This window comes from Dama dama, chromosome 25, assembly GCF_033118175.1.
Source record: "Dama dama isolate Ldn47 chromosome 25, ASM3311817v1, whole genome shotgun sequence".
Taxonomy (NCBI): domain Eukaryota; kingdom Metazoa; phylum Chordata; class Mammalia; order Artiodactyla; family Cervidae; genus Dama; species Dama dama.
In genome coordinates, this window is record NC_083705.1 from 38,816,039 (window position 1) to 38,830,562 (window position 14,524).

The 14,524-nt window shown below is 36.1% G+C and overlaps 1 protein-coding gene across 5 annotated transcripts in view; it reads left to right on the top strand.

Annotated features, from left to right (window-relative positions):
• Positions 1-13,979, top strand: part of C25H5orf34 (chromosome 25 C5orf34 homolog) — a 34,487-nt gene extending 20,508 nt beyond the window's left edge. For all 5 annotated transcript variants that reach the window (XM_061129835.1, XM_061129834.1, XM_061129836.1 and 2 more), the window contains 7 exons: positions 2,806-2,897; positions 3,846-3,915; positions 4,577-4,747; positions 4,834-4,928; positions 6,492-6,590; positions 10,221-10,261; positions 13,559-13,979. In XM_061129835.1, the coding sequence (XP_060985818.1) occupies positions 2,806-2,897; positions 3,846-3,915; positions 4,577-4,747; positions 4,834-4,928; positions 6,492-6,590; positions 10,221-10,261; positions 13,559-13,752 (762 nt within the window). In that variant the 3' untranslated portion in view covers positions 13,753-13,979. The remainder of the gene's footprint in view (positions 1-2,805; positions 2,898-3,845; positions 3,916-4,576; positions 4,748-4,833; positions 4,929-6,491; positions 6,591-10,220; positions 10,262-13,558) is intronic.
• Positions 13,980-14,524: the final 545 nt, after the last annotated feature.

Genomic DNA, 14,524 nt, shown 5'->3' on the forward strand with positions numbered 1-14,524 from the left:
TTCCAAGGCTCCAGAAAAGCGTTCTGGAGGAAGTCTCTGCTAAGCTAGGGTTTATCATTCTAAAGGAGGAGTTATACCGAAGAGGGCAGAGTTTGAGGAGCATATAGCTAAGAGAACACTGTCTTTGCTTAGTTCTGTCTGTCTGGCTTCCTATCATAATTTCTATTTAAGAGTCACCTTAAGTAAGCTTTTCCTGACTGTCCAAATTAAAGAAGCTACTGCTAACACCTTCCTCTTTTTTCTTCTTGGGACATTTAGTATTGTGACATTTTCATATTGATTGATGTTTGTTTACCACCTTACCCACCAAGAGGTAACCCTTGTCTTGTTTAACACACTATTTTTTTAGTGCATAGAACAGTAGATAAATGCCATTTAAGTGGAGGCTAGAGGCTGGGGGCTGGTATTGAGTACTGAAAGAAATGAAATGCTGTGGTAGGTTGTAGTAGACTAAAACAGGTAGGATGGTAGGGGAAATGTCCAGAGAAGAGCTTAGACCCTAAGGTAGGCCAGTTTATAAGTGGGGCATTGCTTTTGGAGAGCCTCTGAAGGATTTAGGTAGGGAAGTGACATCCTGTTTTTGTTAGATGTTTTCAGAGGAAGATGCACTGAGGTGAGGAAGAGGTGCACTTCAAGATATAGAACCAGTTAGAAGACATTTGTTGTAGTGCAGACAAGAAAGTGTGAGGGCCGGACAGTGGTCCTGAGAATGGAAAGATAAGAATGGACCCAAGAAATATTAAGGACTGATGGGATATTGGGGATGAGGAGGGAGTTGAAAATAATGTCAAGTTATTGAATTAATCAATGAGTATGGGTACCAGGCACTAGATTAAATAAAAAACTTGTTAAGCCTAAAGTGTACTGATGGTGGCCCTTTTTGGTCTTACCAAGAGATGTCCATAAAAGATTTAAATTCTGTTATATCTCGTTCCCATCTTCATGATAGCATTTGTAAGAAACTCATAATTATAATATGTGTCTTTATTTCCAAGAGGTTAAATTGTGAAAAATAAGCATTTTAGAACTGATGAAATAGAGCAGTGGGAAAGATAAGTACCTTCAAGGGACTCAGTATCCAACAGAGAAAAACGTAAATAATTGAAGGGCGATATTTTGAGTGCCTACCGTGTGCCTTAGCACACTGTGCTAATAGATGCTGAGGTTGGGCGGATCCCTTGGCGGAGGGCGTGGAAACCCATTCCAGTGTTCTTGCCTGGAGAATCCCCATGGACAGAGGAGCCTGGCGGGCTGCAATCCAGGGGGTCACAGAGTCAGACGTGGCTGAGCGACTAAGCACAGCACATACTGAAGTCAGCAAACAGATAAAGCCCCTGCCTTCACGGAGCTCCATTCTAGCTGGGCAGACCAACATTCAGTACAAAACTATTGAAATTATAATGAAAACCAAGAAGCAGGGAAAAAATGCAGATTTTGAAGTGAAGGTAATTTCATTTTTGACATGTTGAAGCTGAAATGTCTTTGTGATATCCAGTAGAGACTCGGATACTCGAGTCTATATATAGTCCAGGATAAACGAGGAGAGACTGTTTTTTGCCTACTTACTATAGACTAAATTCTGTCCCAGGTGCTTTGTAAATGCATTATTTCATTAATCCTTGGGACAATCTGGATTGTAGGTAGTAGTCCCATTTCATAGGTTGTGGGCACTGAGGCTTACAAAAGTTTGTCTAGCCTGCCCATCACTGTAGTTTAGTGAGTGGCACACCTGTGGAATGAATCCAGCTCTGTCTGACTTGAAAGCCCATCTTCTATCACTGATAGTAAACTATGAGCTACATTCTCTTGTGGTTCAGTTCAGATCTCTACTGCTACTTCGCCCTCCAGCATTAGGTTCATATCCCTCATGATTTTTTTGAGGAGTAAATGAGATACTCCTTTGCAAACTACATAGCATAGCACCCAGCACATAGTATCTGTTTAATAAATGTTACTTGTTGCTGTTGTGATATTTCTTTATTCAAAGGAGTAACAAAAAACATTTTTTTTCTAATTCAAGAAGTTGAGCCTGTAAATAATATTATCTTACACAAACAAGCAGTTGTTCTTCCACTAATAAAATACAACAAAATGGGAACTTCTCTGGTGGTCCAGTAGCTAAGACTCCTGTGCTCCCAGTGCAGTTTGATCCCTGGTCAGGGAACTAGATCACACGTGCTGCAACTAAGATCCTGCCTGCAGCGACACAGACCTGGTTCAACCGAATAAATAAATAAAAAATTTTAATGACAAAATGATATATTCATTCAATTAAAATAGTTCTGTAAGCCTTTTGGGTATATCTTTGGGTATACAGTAGCCTTTTGGGTATATCTAAAGAGAAAAGGGCACTTATATAGTAGGTTTCCTATTAATGCACAGGGAAATTAGTTTGTTAATTTGAGTATAGCCAAGATTTAAATTGAGCAGTAAATTATAGGCTGTTGAGGCACTTATATAGTACGTTTCCTATTAATGCACAGGGAAATTAGTTTGTTAATTTGACTATAGCCAAGATTTAAACTGACCAGTAAGTTATAGGCTATTAGACTAATTTTTATATAGGATGACTTTTGATAGACAGAATTTTAGACTTTAAAAAAATTGGGAAAGTAGAAAAGCATCACAAAATACCTTTAAAATTTACCTTTTATGGACTTTTGATTAAGTTAAAATAACTGCTTGCCTTGTCACTATGTAGATAAATATTTCAAGAAAAAAATAGCTAAGTTATAATGGCCAAATTTTATTATTGAGGTTTTTGGTTTTCTTTTTTTTTTTTATTAATTTTAAACTAATTTTCAGAGAGAAGAGAAAACTTACTCAGTAAATAACCTTCCTCCGGATAGGCCAGGAAATCCATTTTCTGTGTGTTCTCTACTTAAACAGGCAACCAGGTAAGTGCTTCCCGTTCAACTGAATTCAGTGTTGTGTGTCTGAGAAACATGATGCATTTTCTAGTGCTTAGGATAAGGTTAAGAATTGGTAGGTATAGTAGAAATGTCTTTAGTAAAATCTGTCAGCTTTTCTGGTCTCATCAGTTATAAAATAAAGTGTTCACCATGTCACTATAAGAGTACTTCTGGCTTTGAAGTTAAATATGGAGAAACATCCATATGTTTCTGGTAGGAAACATGTGCCTTTTCTCTGGGCACATGTGGCATCATTATCATTCCTTGGTATCAAGCTGAAGGTGTGATGATACTTTTAAATTATCATACTTCTTTATTGTCCTAGAAGTGATCTTGATTTCTGAGAGTGCACAGAAGACGAACTGTAGTTTGGTTCTCTGGCTCATGTGTTTTTTAATTAATTAATCAATCTGTGGTGCCTAGAGGGATGAAAGTGGATTGTTCAACTAAATTGTTTTTATAGACTTAAGTCTAAGCAACTTCCAAAGTAGATTTGAAGGAGCAGAATTGGTCATTTGATTTTCCAGGGACAGTTGATTCACATCCCCACCACCCTTCAGTTCAGTTCAGTCGCTCAGTCGTGTCCGACTCTTTGCAACCCCATGAATCGCAGCACGCCAGGCCTCCCTGTCCATCACCAACTCCGTGTGCTGTGCGTGTGTCACTTCTTAAAAAGAGCAAATTCTGAAAATTCCCTCCATTTGGATTCTTTTCATTGCCAAAAATTAGAGGAATAACCTTAACTGTGTAAGATTAGCACAAAGAGAAGCAACAGTGGTAGTTCCCTTTTAGGGGCTTAAGGAAGAAAAGAGGTCCAAACATATTTTTGTGGAAATGAGTTACTTGCCTCAAGTTGTATAGCAGTGAGCATGGGTTGCTAGAATTGGGAAACGACGATATTTGCAAATGTCTAAGTATTTTTCTTGTTCACAGAATTCTTCAGCATTGTGCCAAGATGAGGCTCTCTTTAAGCCATAACTATCATATATGCTGCTGGAAAATGGTATCTTATTTTAAAAGCAAGATATTTTTAATCGTTTTGTTATTTGTGTACATACTTATAAGTTCAAATTACTTTCATCCAAGTCATGTGAGAAATTCTTTGTCACATTAATACTGGTTTATTAAAAAATCCACTTAATAAACACTACAAAATTGGTCTGTTGTATTATGCTTTTACTGTATGTAGTTTGTTTTTGTTTCTTCTTTCTTAGTAGAGGGGGAAGGGCGGGGGACTTGATTGGATTTGAAGTATGTAAAAACATAGTTCTTTTAAAACATATTACACTACTCTATGTTCGTAACTGTAAAAGTAAGTTGTTTTTTTTTTTTAACGTTGACTTGGAGGAAGTGATTCTCAGACCTTGATTTCTGTATTTATACTACTTTGATTATAAATCTCTATGTTGCTGTAGTTCCTATTCTTTGTCTATTTTCTATGTAAAGTTTAGCAGAATGGTGACTTTCCAAAGATACTAGAATTTAATCTGCTTATAATGGACTCTTGGATAGCCACTTCTGGAAAAGTCAGAACATGCCTAAGGATTCTGCAATATTAAACTTCTAAATGAGAATCTGAAGTTGCCTCAGAGTTAGTTCATTCATCATTTCAGTCTTGTTAGTGTATAACTCTATTTCTTGCTGTTTTTATTTTCTGGTTTTAGGTACCTGGGATAAATGACAGCAGTGTATTGCCTTTGCTTTTGAGAGAATCCTTCATGCCTGGCGTGGGAAGATTTCTTGCGTACTCAGATGACAAAGTACATGCTATCTTTTTAGATGGCATTACTTTAACCCTGAATTGGAATTTCGGCTCTTTTATTGAAAAGAGACAGGTAATTATACTTTAGGCTGAAATCTCTCTTTTATCGTTTTTCAGTTCTGGAATAATAAAACTTACCTTTCCTCCTTGTTTCTTCAGGTAAATCAAGGTCTCACCTTAGGTTGGTGTAAGTTAACTTTTCCTGATGGACAAAATCAGTTAATTCAAATTCAACATCCCAGACCATATGAAAGGTACTGAAAAGTAATTTTAAAAAATAACTTCATGTTAGTAAATAACTTCCTTTTAGATGGAGGACGCATTTATATTATTTAACTTAGTTTTAGACCAAGAGGAAGCATATAAACATTTAAATGTTATATATATACTTTTAGTTTTTCCATGTGGCTTGAAGTCATTTCACCAGGTTTCAGAATTTACAATTATATTGTCCTCTAGCATAACTAAATAGATCAGGTCAGCTTTAATGATTTCCATTTGTATTCTAGTGATTTTTCAAAATAAATATGTTATAACTGGCTTGCTGTGGAGGTTGGACTGTGGTCAGCTGTGTTAATGAATTAAGTAATTAATCCCCTAGTGTGTGCATGCTCAATCGTGTCCGACTCTTTGCAACCCCATGGACTGTAACCTTCCAGACTCCTTTGTCCTTGGAATTTTCCAGACAAGAATACTGAAGTGGGTTGCTATATCCTACTCCTGAGGATCTTCCCAACCCAGGGATCTAACCCATGTCTTCTGCATCTCCTGCATTGGCAGGTGGATTCTTAACTGTTACACCACCTGGGAAGCCTATTAATCCCCTAACCGATTTGAAATAAAGTTTACAGCCACAAATAGTTAAACTTATGTATATTTCTATAAAGAGAAATAAACTAGCTGATGCTTATTCTTAAAATGGAGAAGATTAGGGTTTCCATGGTGGTCCAGTGGCTAAGGCTCTGTGCTTCCAATGCAGGGGACCTGGGTTTGATACCTGGTCAGGGAACTAGAACCCACATGCTGCAAACTAAGAGCAGATAAATTAATTAATTAATTTTTTTTAATGGAGAAGATTATTGAAATCAGCTTTTTCATGAGTGTGCTTTTTCTTTTTTGGCTTATGGAATTTGTTATAATAATCATTCTTCTTGTCATGTTCTTGACATGTTAGCAATTTTACTTGAGGATCCTCACAAAACAACTGCTATTTTACCTGTTAATTTATTTTCCTGTTGGGATTTATTGCATTTTAATTTAAATGCTCCAACATTTATTGGTAGTTTGAATAATTTGCCTCAAAAGATAAGCAAATTTGTATTTAGCAAGCATACTGTTTATTTCAGCCAGTTATTATTCCAGATCATTCATTTTATTGAACTTGATACTTACTTTGTAATCCAGTGAGTTATATATAATTATGAATGTGTGTGTGTGTTACTAGGTGTGTTCTGGTTTAAATTTTAGAAAGCAAATGCTCACTTCGTGATATATGTAGAGATATTTTCGTGATAAAATTTAATGAACCTCATTTTACTTTAGAAACTAAAAGGAGAATTTAGGCATTTGAACTTTGAATGAAATCTAAGTGTTACCTTTGTTCTGTTTCTTAAATCTTGTTTTTATTAATCATGAATGTAAATCATTTCTGATGAATGAGAAAAACTGGCCTTTTTCTTTTACCAATGAAAAAAAATTTTCAAATAGCCCTACTTTAGAATTTTTCCCCAAATTAATAATTTTTACAATTTTTTGAAGATTTTTATAAATATTCTACATTTTCATTTTTTAAACCTCTCTTAATGTGTTCAACCTAGATATGTGACAACAGTAATATCATGGTGCAGAAGGCTGACCCAGATTAGTCAGCAAGAAATATCCATACATCCTTCATCTTCTGTTCCTGAAGAAAGCTGGTATTTATATTTATTTTAAGCTTAATCAGTGTAGAAGAGCCAACTAATCCTCAGTTATTAAAATGTTAAATGGTAAACTGACTCTTCTTCCCAAAAAAACTTTCTCTTAGTTAAATATATTTAACCAGTTTGATTTTTTTTTGATAGCTTAAATCTTGACAATAATTTATCTTTAATTGGATATCTCATTTATTACATTTCATCATAGTATGTTTCATCTAAAGATCAAAAAACTGCATTGAAAACTTCACATCAGAATGGCTGACTCTTTTAGTGTAAAAAGTTCATCCTGGATACTTTATAGAAAAACTTAGAGTTTTTCTTATATATTTTAGTAATATTAAAGGAAATAAAATGTTGACTAACAAGCTTTCAGAAAAACTTGATTTTTAAATAATTTCTATTAATTGTCTCTGTCAAATTAATTGACAAATCAACAAATAAAGCAAGATTTCAGTCCCTCCTGTGTGCAGAGGACTGGAACTTGGGCTTTGAAGGAGTTAAGACGTTTAGAGAGGAAGCAAGAGAGGAAGCAAGTGTAGAAATGAAAAAGGATATTTTGGCTTGTGGAAACAGTAAGAAGTTTTTGTGGAGCAGACACTTGTCTTTTGGGTGTAGTGTGACTGTGATGGATAGGAATAGATCTTATAAGGGGAATTCAGACTTCACAGAATTGTAAGTTCCTATATGGGAAAAAAATGACAAGAAGAAAGATCCTTAGGAAAGTTAGTGTCACTGTGGGTATATTACAAAAGAAGGATACCAGGAAAAATTTAGGAAGCTTTAAATTTAAGTAAGTTGTGGACTTGCCTGGCCGTCCAGTAGTCGAAGACTCCATGCTTCCCACTGCAGGGTGTGTGGGTTCAACCCCTGGCTGAGGAGGATCCCACATGCCACGTGGTGTGGCCAAAAAATAAACTAGGTGGTAAGGTGCTTAGCATAGTGTGGTGGAAAATATAAACATTAAGGTGATAAAGTTTTCGAGTTACTTAGAGAAAGAGGTACAGTCAAATCAGTGGATGTTATTTGAATATCCAGGTATCTTAAGGATTCAGCTTTGGTCCATCTCTTCAGGTATGTAGGAACAGAAAAGTTGCCTCACATATACACAATGGAATATTACTCAGCTATTAAAAAGAATACATTTGAATCAGTTCTAATGAGGTGGATGAAACTGGAGCCCATTATACAGAGTGAAGTAAGCCAGAAAGAAAAACACCAATACAGTATACTAATGTATATATGTGGAATTTAGAAAGATGGTAACGATAACCCTATATGCAAGACAGGAAAAGTGACACAGATGTATAGAACAGACTTTTGGACTCTGTGAGAGAAGGCAAGGGTGGGATGATCTGAGAGAACAGCATTGAAACATGTATATTATCAAGGGTGAAACAGATCACCAGCCCAGGTTGGATGCATGAGACAAGTGCTCAGGGCTGGTGCACTGGGAAGACCCAGAGGGATGGGATGGGGAGGGAGGTGGGAGGGGGGGTTCAGGATGGGGAACACATGTAAATCCATGACTGATTCATATCAATGTATGGCAAAAACCACTACAATAATGTAAAGTAATTAGCCTCCAACTAATATAAATAAATGAAAAAAATAAAAATAAAAGCTTAGGCTTCACACACACACAAAAAAAGTTGCCTCAGTAGCTAGCAAAAAATATGGTTGGGAAGAAAGGGAAATTGTGCATGGCTATAAAATTGGTTACTTCATTATTGCTTAGCTGTCAAAATTTGTAAAACGTTAGCCTTTTTGTATGAAAGCTTAGAAGAGGGTAGCTGTCAAAACCAACTGAGAATTGAGCAGTTGAGAGAAGTACAGATTGGTGAAAGCAGCTGTGGGTGGAAGCAATGCAGAGCAGAGGGGAGACAAGAAATTGAGGAGTGGGGAAGGGAAATAACAGTGTGTGCAACAGCTCCATTCCCCTCGCAAAGCCTAAGACGTCTGCACTGTGATTCTTGTTTTCTTATAAAAGTGAAAGGGTTGAAGGAAGAGAAGAGGTCACATAATAAACAACTACCTAAATTGTATTTCAGTATTTTTTTTCCAATTCAACTTCTATTATTAGCTTACTGGTTCAACTTTTTAATAAGGATGCTTGTCAAAAAATAGGAGAATATTTCATAAGAAACTGGCTTATCGTATGAGCAACAGCATTAAAGGTAGTTTGTGTTGTTGCTTACACCCAGAAAATGTTTCTCATGTGTGAAAGGGTGGAGGGAGTGTGTGTTTTGCAATGATGAAGAGTCAGCAGGTTTTAGAGTAAGTCACATCCAGATCTTTACTACAGATGCTTAAAATGATGATAGAGTTCTGTTATTCTCCATCCATAGGCTGGAGTACAAGGAAAGAGTGCAGGCTGACAAGATGTATGTGGTCCATTGTATATAATAAAGTCAGTAAAGCAGACAAGTCTTATACCCTTTTGTGAACTGTGAAAAGACTTTTCTAGTGACTTGAATAGAGAGATATTTTAGACGTGAATGTCCTCATTAATTTTGCAGAGAGCTAGTCCAGTTACGCTATTTTCTAGTTGTGTGCCAGTGCTCATGTTTCACCTAGTGATGAGGGAAAAGGCAACATACACATAAAAGGTTCTCCTGGATTTGTATACATTCAGCCCTCTACTCAATACTGGTTGCCACAGTGTCTGTTTCTTTGGAACATGGTAAGAGTCAGTATTCATAGGTTAACCCTTCAAGTCAAAGAGAAGACAATGTTTAGTATACTTCGCTTAAGAAAACAATGAAATAATTAGTCTATTCCAGAAGAAATTTAATAGAAAACAGTTATGTTTGGACACCTAATTCAGTTGTATAAGAAGTTAGCTCTAGAGACCATCCATTCCCTAAAAGTTGCATATAAATGAAGTCTTACTGTATGTGTAAGATTCCTTCTCCTCCAAAGAAACTATCTAGGTATGAAGATTAAAAAGGTAAATAGTTCAAGAAAAGGCATTACAAAGAAGTTTATGATTAATTAACATAACAGTGTAGGAATTCAAAGGAGAGAGCATTTCTGTCGTAGAAGTGATGAGATTTTAGTAGGTTTTAAAGTTTGAGTAAACCTTGTGGAGGAAAGTAGAAGGTGTGCCAGGTCAGCACCGAGTTATACCAGGAGGCTCGTTACCTCCCAGCCTCTACACTGAACTCAGAAGTCCTTGAGATGGAGGATTTCTATTCACTTGCCTTACTCATGCTTGGGTGCATCCCCTCAGTCACTCAGTCATGTCCGACTCATTGCAACCCCATGGACTATAGCCCGCCAGACTCCTCTGTCCATGGAATTTTCCTGGCAAGAATACTGGAGTGGGCTGCCATTTCTTCCTCCAGGGGATCTTCATGACCCAGGGATCAAATCTGCAGCTTCTGCATTGGCAACCAGGTTCTTTACCACTGCACTATCTGGGAAGCCCGCCTGACTCATGAAAGACTATCAGTTGAGTCAAGGTGATCTGTGGCTAAAGTCAATATAAAGAGAATGCTTAATTTCTAGGTTCTTCTCTGCTAAAAATTCTAATCATTATGAAAGAAATTAACTATGCTTATTTGAAATATTGTGGATATAAGAGAATCAGACAACTGGCATTAACCTTTTTTTTTATTTTTGGCACAGGTCTGTGGCTTCTGAACTTGAAAAGATACAGAAGTTTAATTGTATCCTTTAAGCATAATGTAATGTCCTGCATAATTTCTCTGTTTCCCTTGTAGGCTTAAGCTAGCCTGTGGAGACTTTCACACTTATATAATTATGTTCTAACATTATAACTGAGAACTGTCTCTGACTTCTTTCTTTTGTAAAATCTGTATGATTTTTATTTACTATTATTTTTTTTTAATTTCAGCTTCATTGAGGTATAATTGAAGAAACTATAAGGTATTTAAATAGTACATCACAGTGACCTGACACGCATAGCATTGTGAAAGGATCACCCTATCTTGTTAATTAACCCAAGCATCACTTCACGTATCTTCCACCTCTCTTTTCCTTGGGGACAAGAGGGATGAGAACATCTTCAGTATTTCAGTCATACAGCACAATATTATCAACTACAGTCATCATGTTATACCTTAGATCCTCAGACTTTATTCATCTTATACCTGAAAGTTTATATGCTTTTACTAACTTCTCCCTCTTTCCCCACCACCCAGCCCCTGGCAGCTACTACTCTGCATTGTGTTTCTATGAGTTTGACTTTTTAAAAAATTCTACATATGAGTGACACCATATAGTATTGATATTTGTCTTTCTCTACTTATTTCACTTAGCAAAATGGCTTCAAAGTCCATCCATGTTGTTGCAGATGGCAGGATTTCCTTTTCTCATGGCTGAATAGTACTCCATTGTGTGTATATATGTGGGAATCATCTTTATCCATTCATCCAACAATGGACAACAATAGGTTGTTTCCATATTTTAACTACTATGAATAATGCTAAAGTGAACATAGGAGTGCAGATCTCTCTTCTGTAGACTGTTTTCATTTCTTTTGGATATATATACCCAGAAGTGGGATTGCTAGATCATATGGTAGTTTTGTCTATAATTTTTTGAGGAAACTTCCATACTGTTTTCCACAGTGTCTGTACCAATTTATATTTCTACCAAAGTACACAGTGGTTCTCTTTTCTCCACACCCTTACCAACACTCATTATGTCTTTTATATATATATAAAAACTTTATTTTATTTTTAAAAAATGTCTATGTATTTGGCTGCATCTGGTCTTAGTTGCAACATATGGGATCTTCACTGAATCATGAGGATCTTTTGTTGTGGTATACTTTTCACTGTTGACTATATTAGCTGTGGGATAATCATATATGATCTTTATTATGCTGAAGTATGTTGCCTCTATATCCAGTTTGTTGAGTGTTTTTCAGCATCTATTGAGATTATATGACTTCTGTCCTTCATTTTTCATGTGTTGTATCATATTTTCATATGTTGAACCATCCCTGTATCCCTGGAATAAATCCTGCTTGATCATGTGTATGACCATTTTAATATAATTTTATTCAATTTGCTAATGTTTTGTTGAGGACTTTTGCATCTGTGTTCATCAGGGATATTAGCCTGTAATTTTCTTTTCTTGAGTCTTTATCTGGTTCTGGTTATCAGGGTAATCCTGGCCTCATAAAATCAGTTTTGAAGTATTTTCTTCTCTTCTATTTTTTGGAAATGATTGGTATTAATTCATGTTTAAATATTTAGTAGAATTCACCAGTGAAACCATCTGTGTTGGGAGGTGTTTGATTACTGATTCAATTTCCTTACTACCTGTTGGTCTGGATTCATTCTTGGTGGGTTGTATATTTCTAGGAATCCATCCATTTCTTTTAAGTTGTCCAATATGTTGGTCTGTAATTGTTCATAGTATATTATGATCCTTTGTATTATATGATATTGGTTGTAATTTCTCCTCTTTCACTAATTTATTTCTTTTTTCTTGATAAGTCTAGCTAAAGTTTTGTTCATTTTGTTTATCTTTGCCCAAAAAAAAAAACAAAGCCAGCTTTCTTTCATTGATCTTTTCTATTGTGTATAAGCTCCTTCCAGGGAGACAGAAACAACCTAGAGTAGGCCAGAGAAGGAATATGGAGATATCACCTGCCAGCCTTCCTCTGCGGGGGATCATACTCTGCCCCTAGGTGTGTGCTAAATTAGAAACTTTTAAAAAATTTGTCTGCGCTGGGTCTTAGTTGCAGCATGCAGGATCTTTGATCTTTTTTGCAGCATGTAGGATATTTAGTTGCAGCATGTGGGATCTAGTTCCCTGACAAGGGATGGAACCCGGGCCCTCTGCATTGGGAGAGTGACGTCTTAGCCACTGGACCACCAGGGAAGTCCTAGAAGCTTTGAAAGCAGCAGATGGGCTGCTTTTAGGGAAAGATTGGGAGATGAGTGTTTGTCTGCTCAGAGCTAGGAGTTTTACGCGCCTGTCCCACACTTGGAAGTCTTAAAAAATTGAAGCATTAGATCTTGGGTCCTAACCCTTTACTCCTCAGGGTGAAGCTGGGAATTGTGAATTCCCTGCTATTGTGCTGAGGGTGGGGTTTATAGTAAAAGCCTGTCTCATTCTTACCCATTTCTTTCATTGTGGATGTTTTCTTATTCATTCAGCGTATAGCAGTCACTTGGGTAGTTCCTGCATTTCTGACAGTGAGAATTGCTCTGTATGTAGCATAGATTCAGTGTGTTTGTGGGAGGAGGTGAGTTCAGAAACTTCCTCTGTTACCAGCTTGGACTGGACTCCTACTTCTTTTTGTTGTTAAACCTTTTGTTCTATGCATTCGTGCCCCACTCATCTAAATTTCTTTTATCCTCTTATTTTTCCATAATCCTATTCAAATAATAAAGTAGCTCTGAAATAGCAGGCACATTTATTTTCACTCTAGATGTTTTATTTAAAAATACCCTACACAGATTGTTCATATTCCTCTCACCCCTACTTTGTTCCCTTTCATTCCCGAATCACTTCATCACTTAAAGAAATGTTTAGTCACTAAGTCATGTTCAACTCTTTTGCGACCCCATGGACTGTAGCCCCCTAGGCTCCTCTGTCCATGAGATTTCCCAGGCCAGAATACTGGAGTGGTTGCCATTTCCTTCAGGGGATCTGCCCTACTCAGGGATCAAACCTCGGTCTCCTGCATTGCGGGCAGATTCTTAGCTACCTGGAAGCCCTTAAAGAAATGTTACTGAGATTTTAATTCTTTTATTTCCTCCCTGTCACCAAACTTTGATCCAAATACAGACATACATACTGTCTTTTCCTTTCCCCTTCTTATAGTCTAACTAGTTTCTTCATCTATATAAGGGACAGATGATAAACCCTGAAGTCCCAACTGTATTATGAATCCAAGAGATCTTCCTCCCAATAGAAAAATAATATTTTAATATGAAGGCTAGGTTTTCTGTATAGGAGGAAAGCTCCTTAACTAAGCAACTTAGTGTTATTGGAGAACAGTGGTGTCCTAAACCAGATTTCTCACAAGAAAAATGAACAGTCTTTGGATCGTTGTCAACCAAAATCTTCAGAAACCTTGCTAAAAGAAGTTAATGAAAAGAGTGTATCAGTGGCATTGAAAAAAACCTCTGAAATCCTTCAAGATATTGACAATCTTCTATCAAATTCTAAATGGTGAAAAATGGAATTAGTACAATATATTATTAAACCCTGTGGATATTATTTCAAGTGATTGGTAGAATATTACTAGAAAACCAAGAAAGTATATATATATATACATGACTTGTGTACAATTAGTATGTGAGAAATGATATCTAACTTTGGAGGTGTTTTATCTAACTTATAAATTTTAAAATATATATTTGTATATTATTAATAAAGAACCATTTAAAAAATCTGAACAATTATCAGATTTGAGAAAATTTTATAAAACTGTAGAGTTGTTGCTGTTTTGTCTTGTGGGGCATTCAATATTAATCAAGATTTTTTTTAATTTTAATATGCAGAATTGTGTGCATTGGTCATTTGCTATTTAGTCTCTCTACACCAAGTATTTTTCAGCAGATCTATGAAAAGAGAATCAGCTCTTTCAAAAAAAAAAAAAAAACCTTAATGTGGACAATATTACTGCAAGCTAAGAATGGAGCACTTCAGCTAAGACTAAATTTTATCTGAATTTGTCTCATGTTACCAAATATTTTCATTTGTTTTGAACATCTCAAAAGATTTATGTTACAAAATACATGAGACCAAAAGAGAAATAAGCTCACCAAAAGTACTATTTATTGCACCTGTCTATTGAGAAAGAAGAAAACCATACTTCCAAAAAGACTTCAGGATTATACCAAATATAACAAGAAATGTTCAAATTAACTTCTGATTTCTTGAGGAGACCAGCCTCTTCACATAAAAGAAGTAACATAGGAAAGAACAAGAAAAACAGCGAAAAA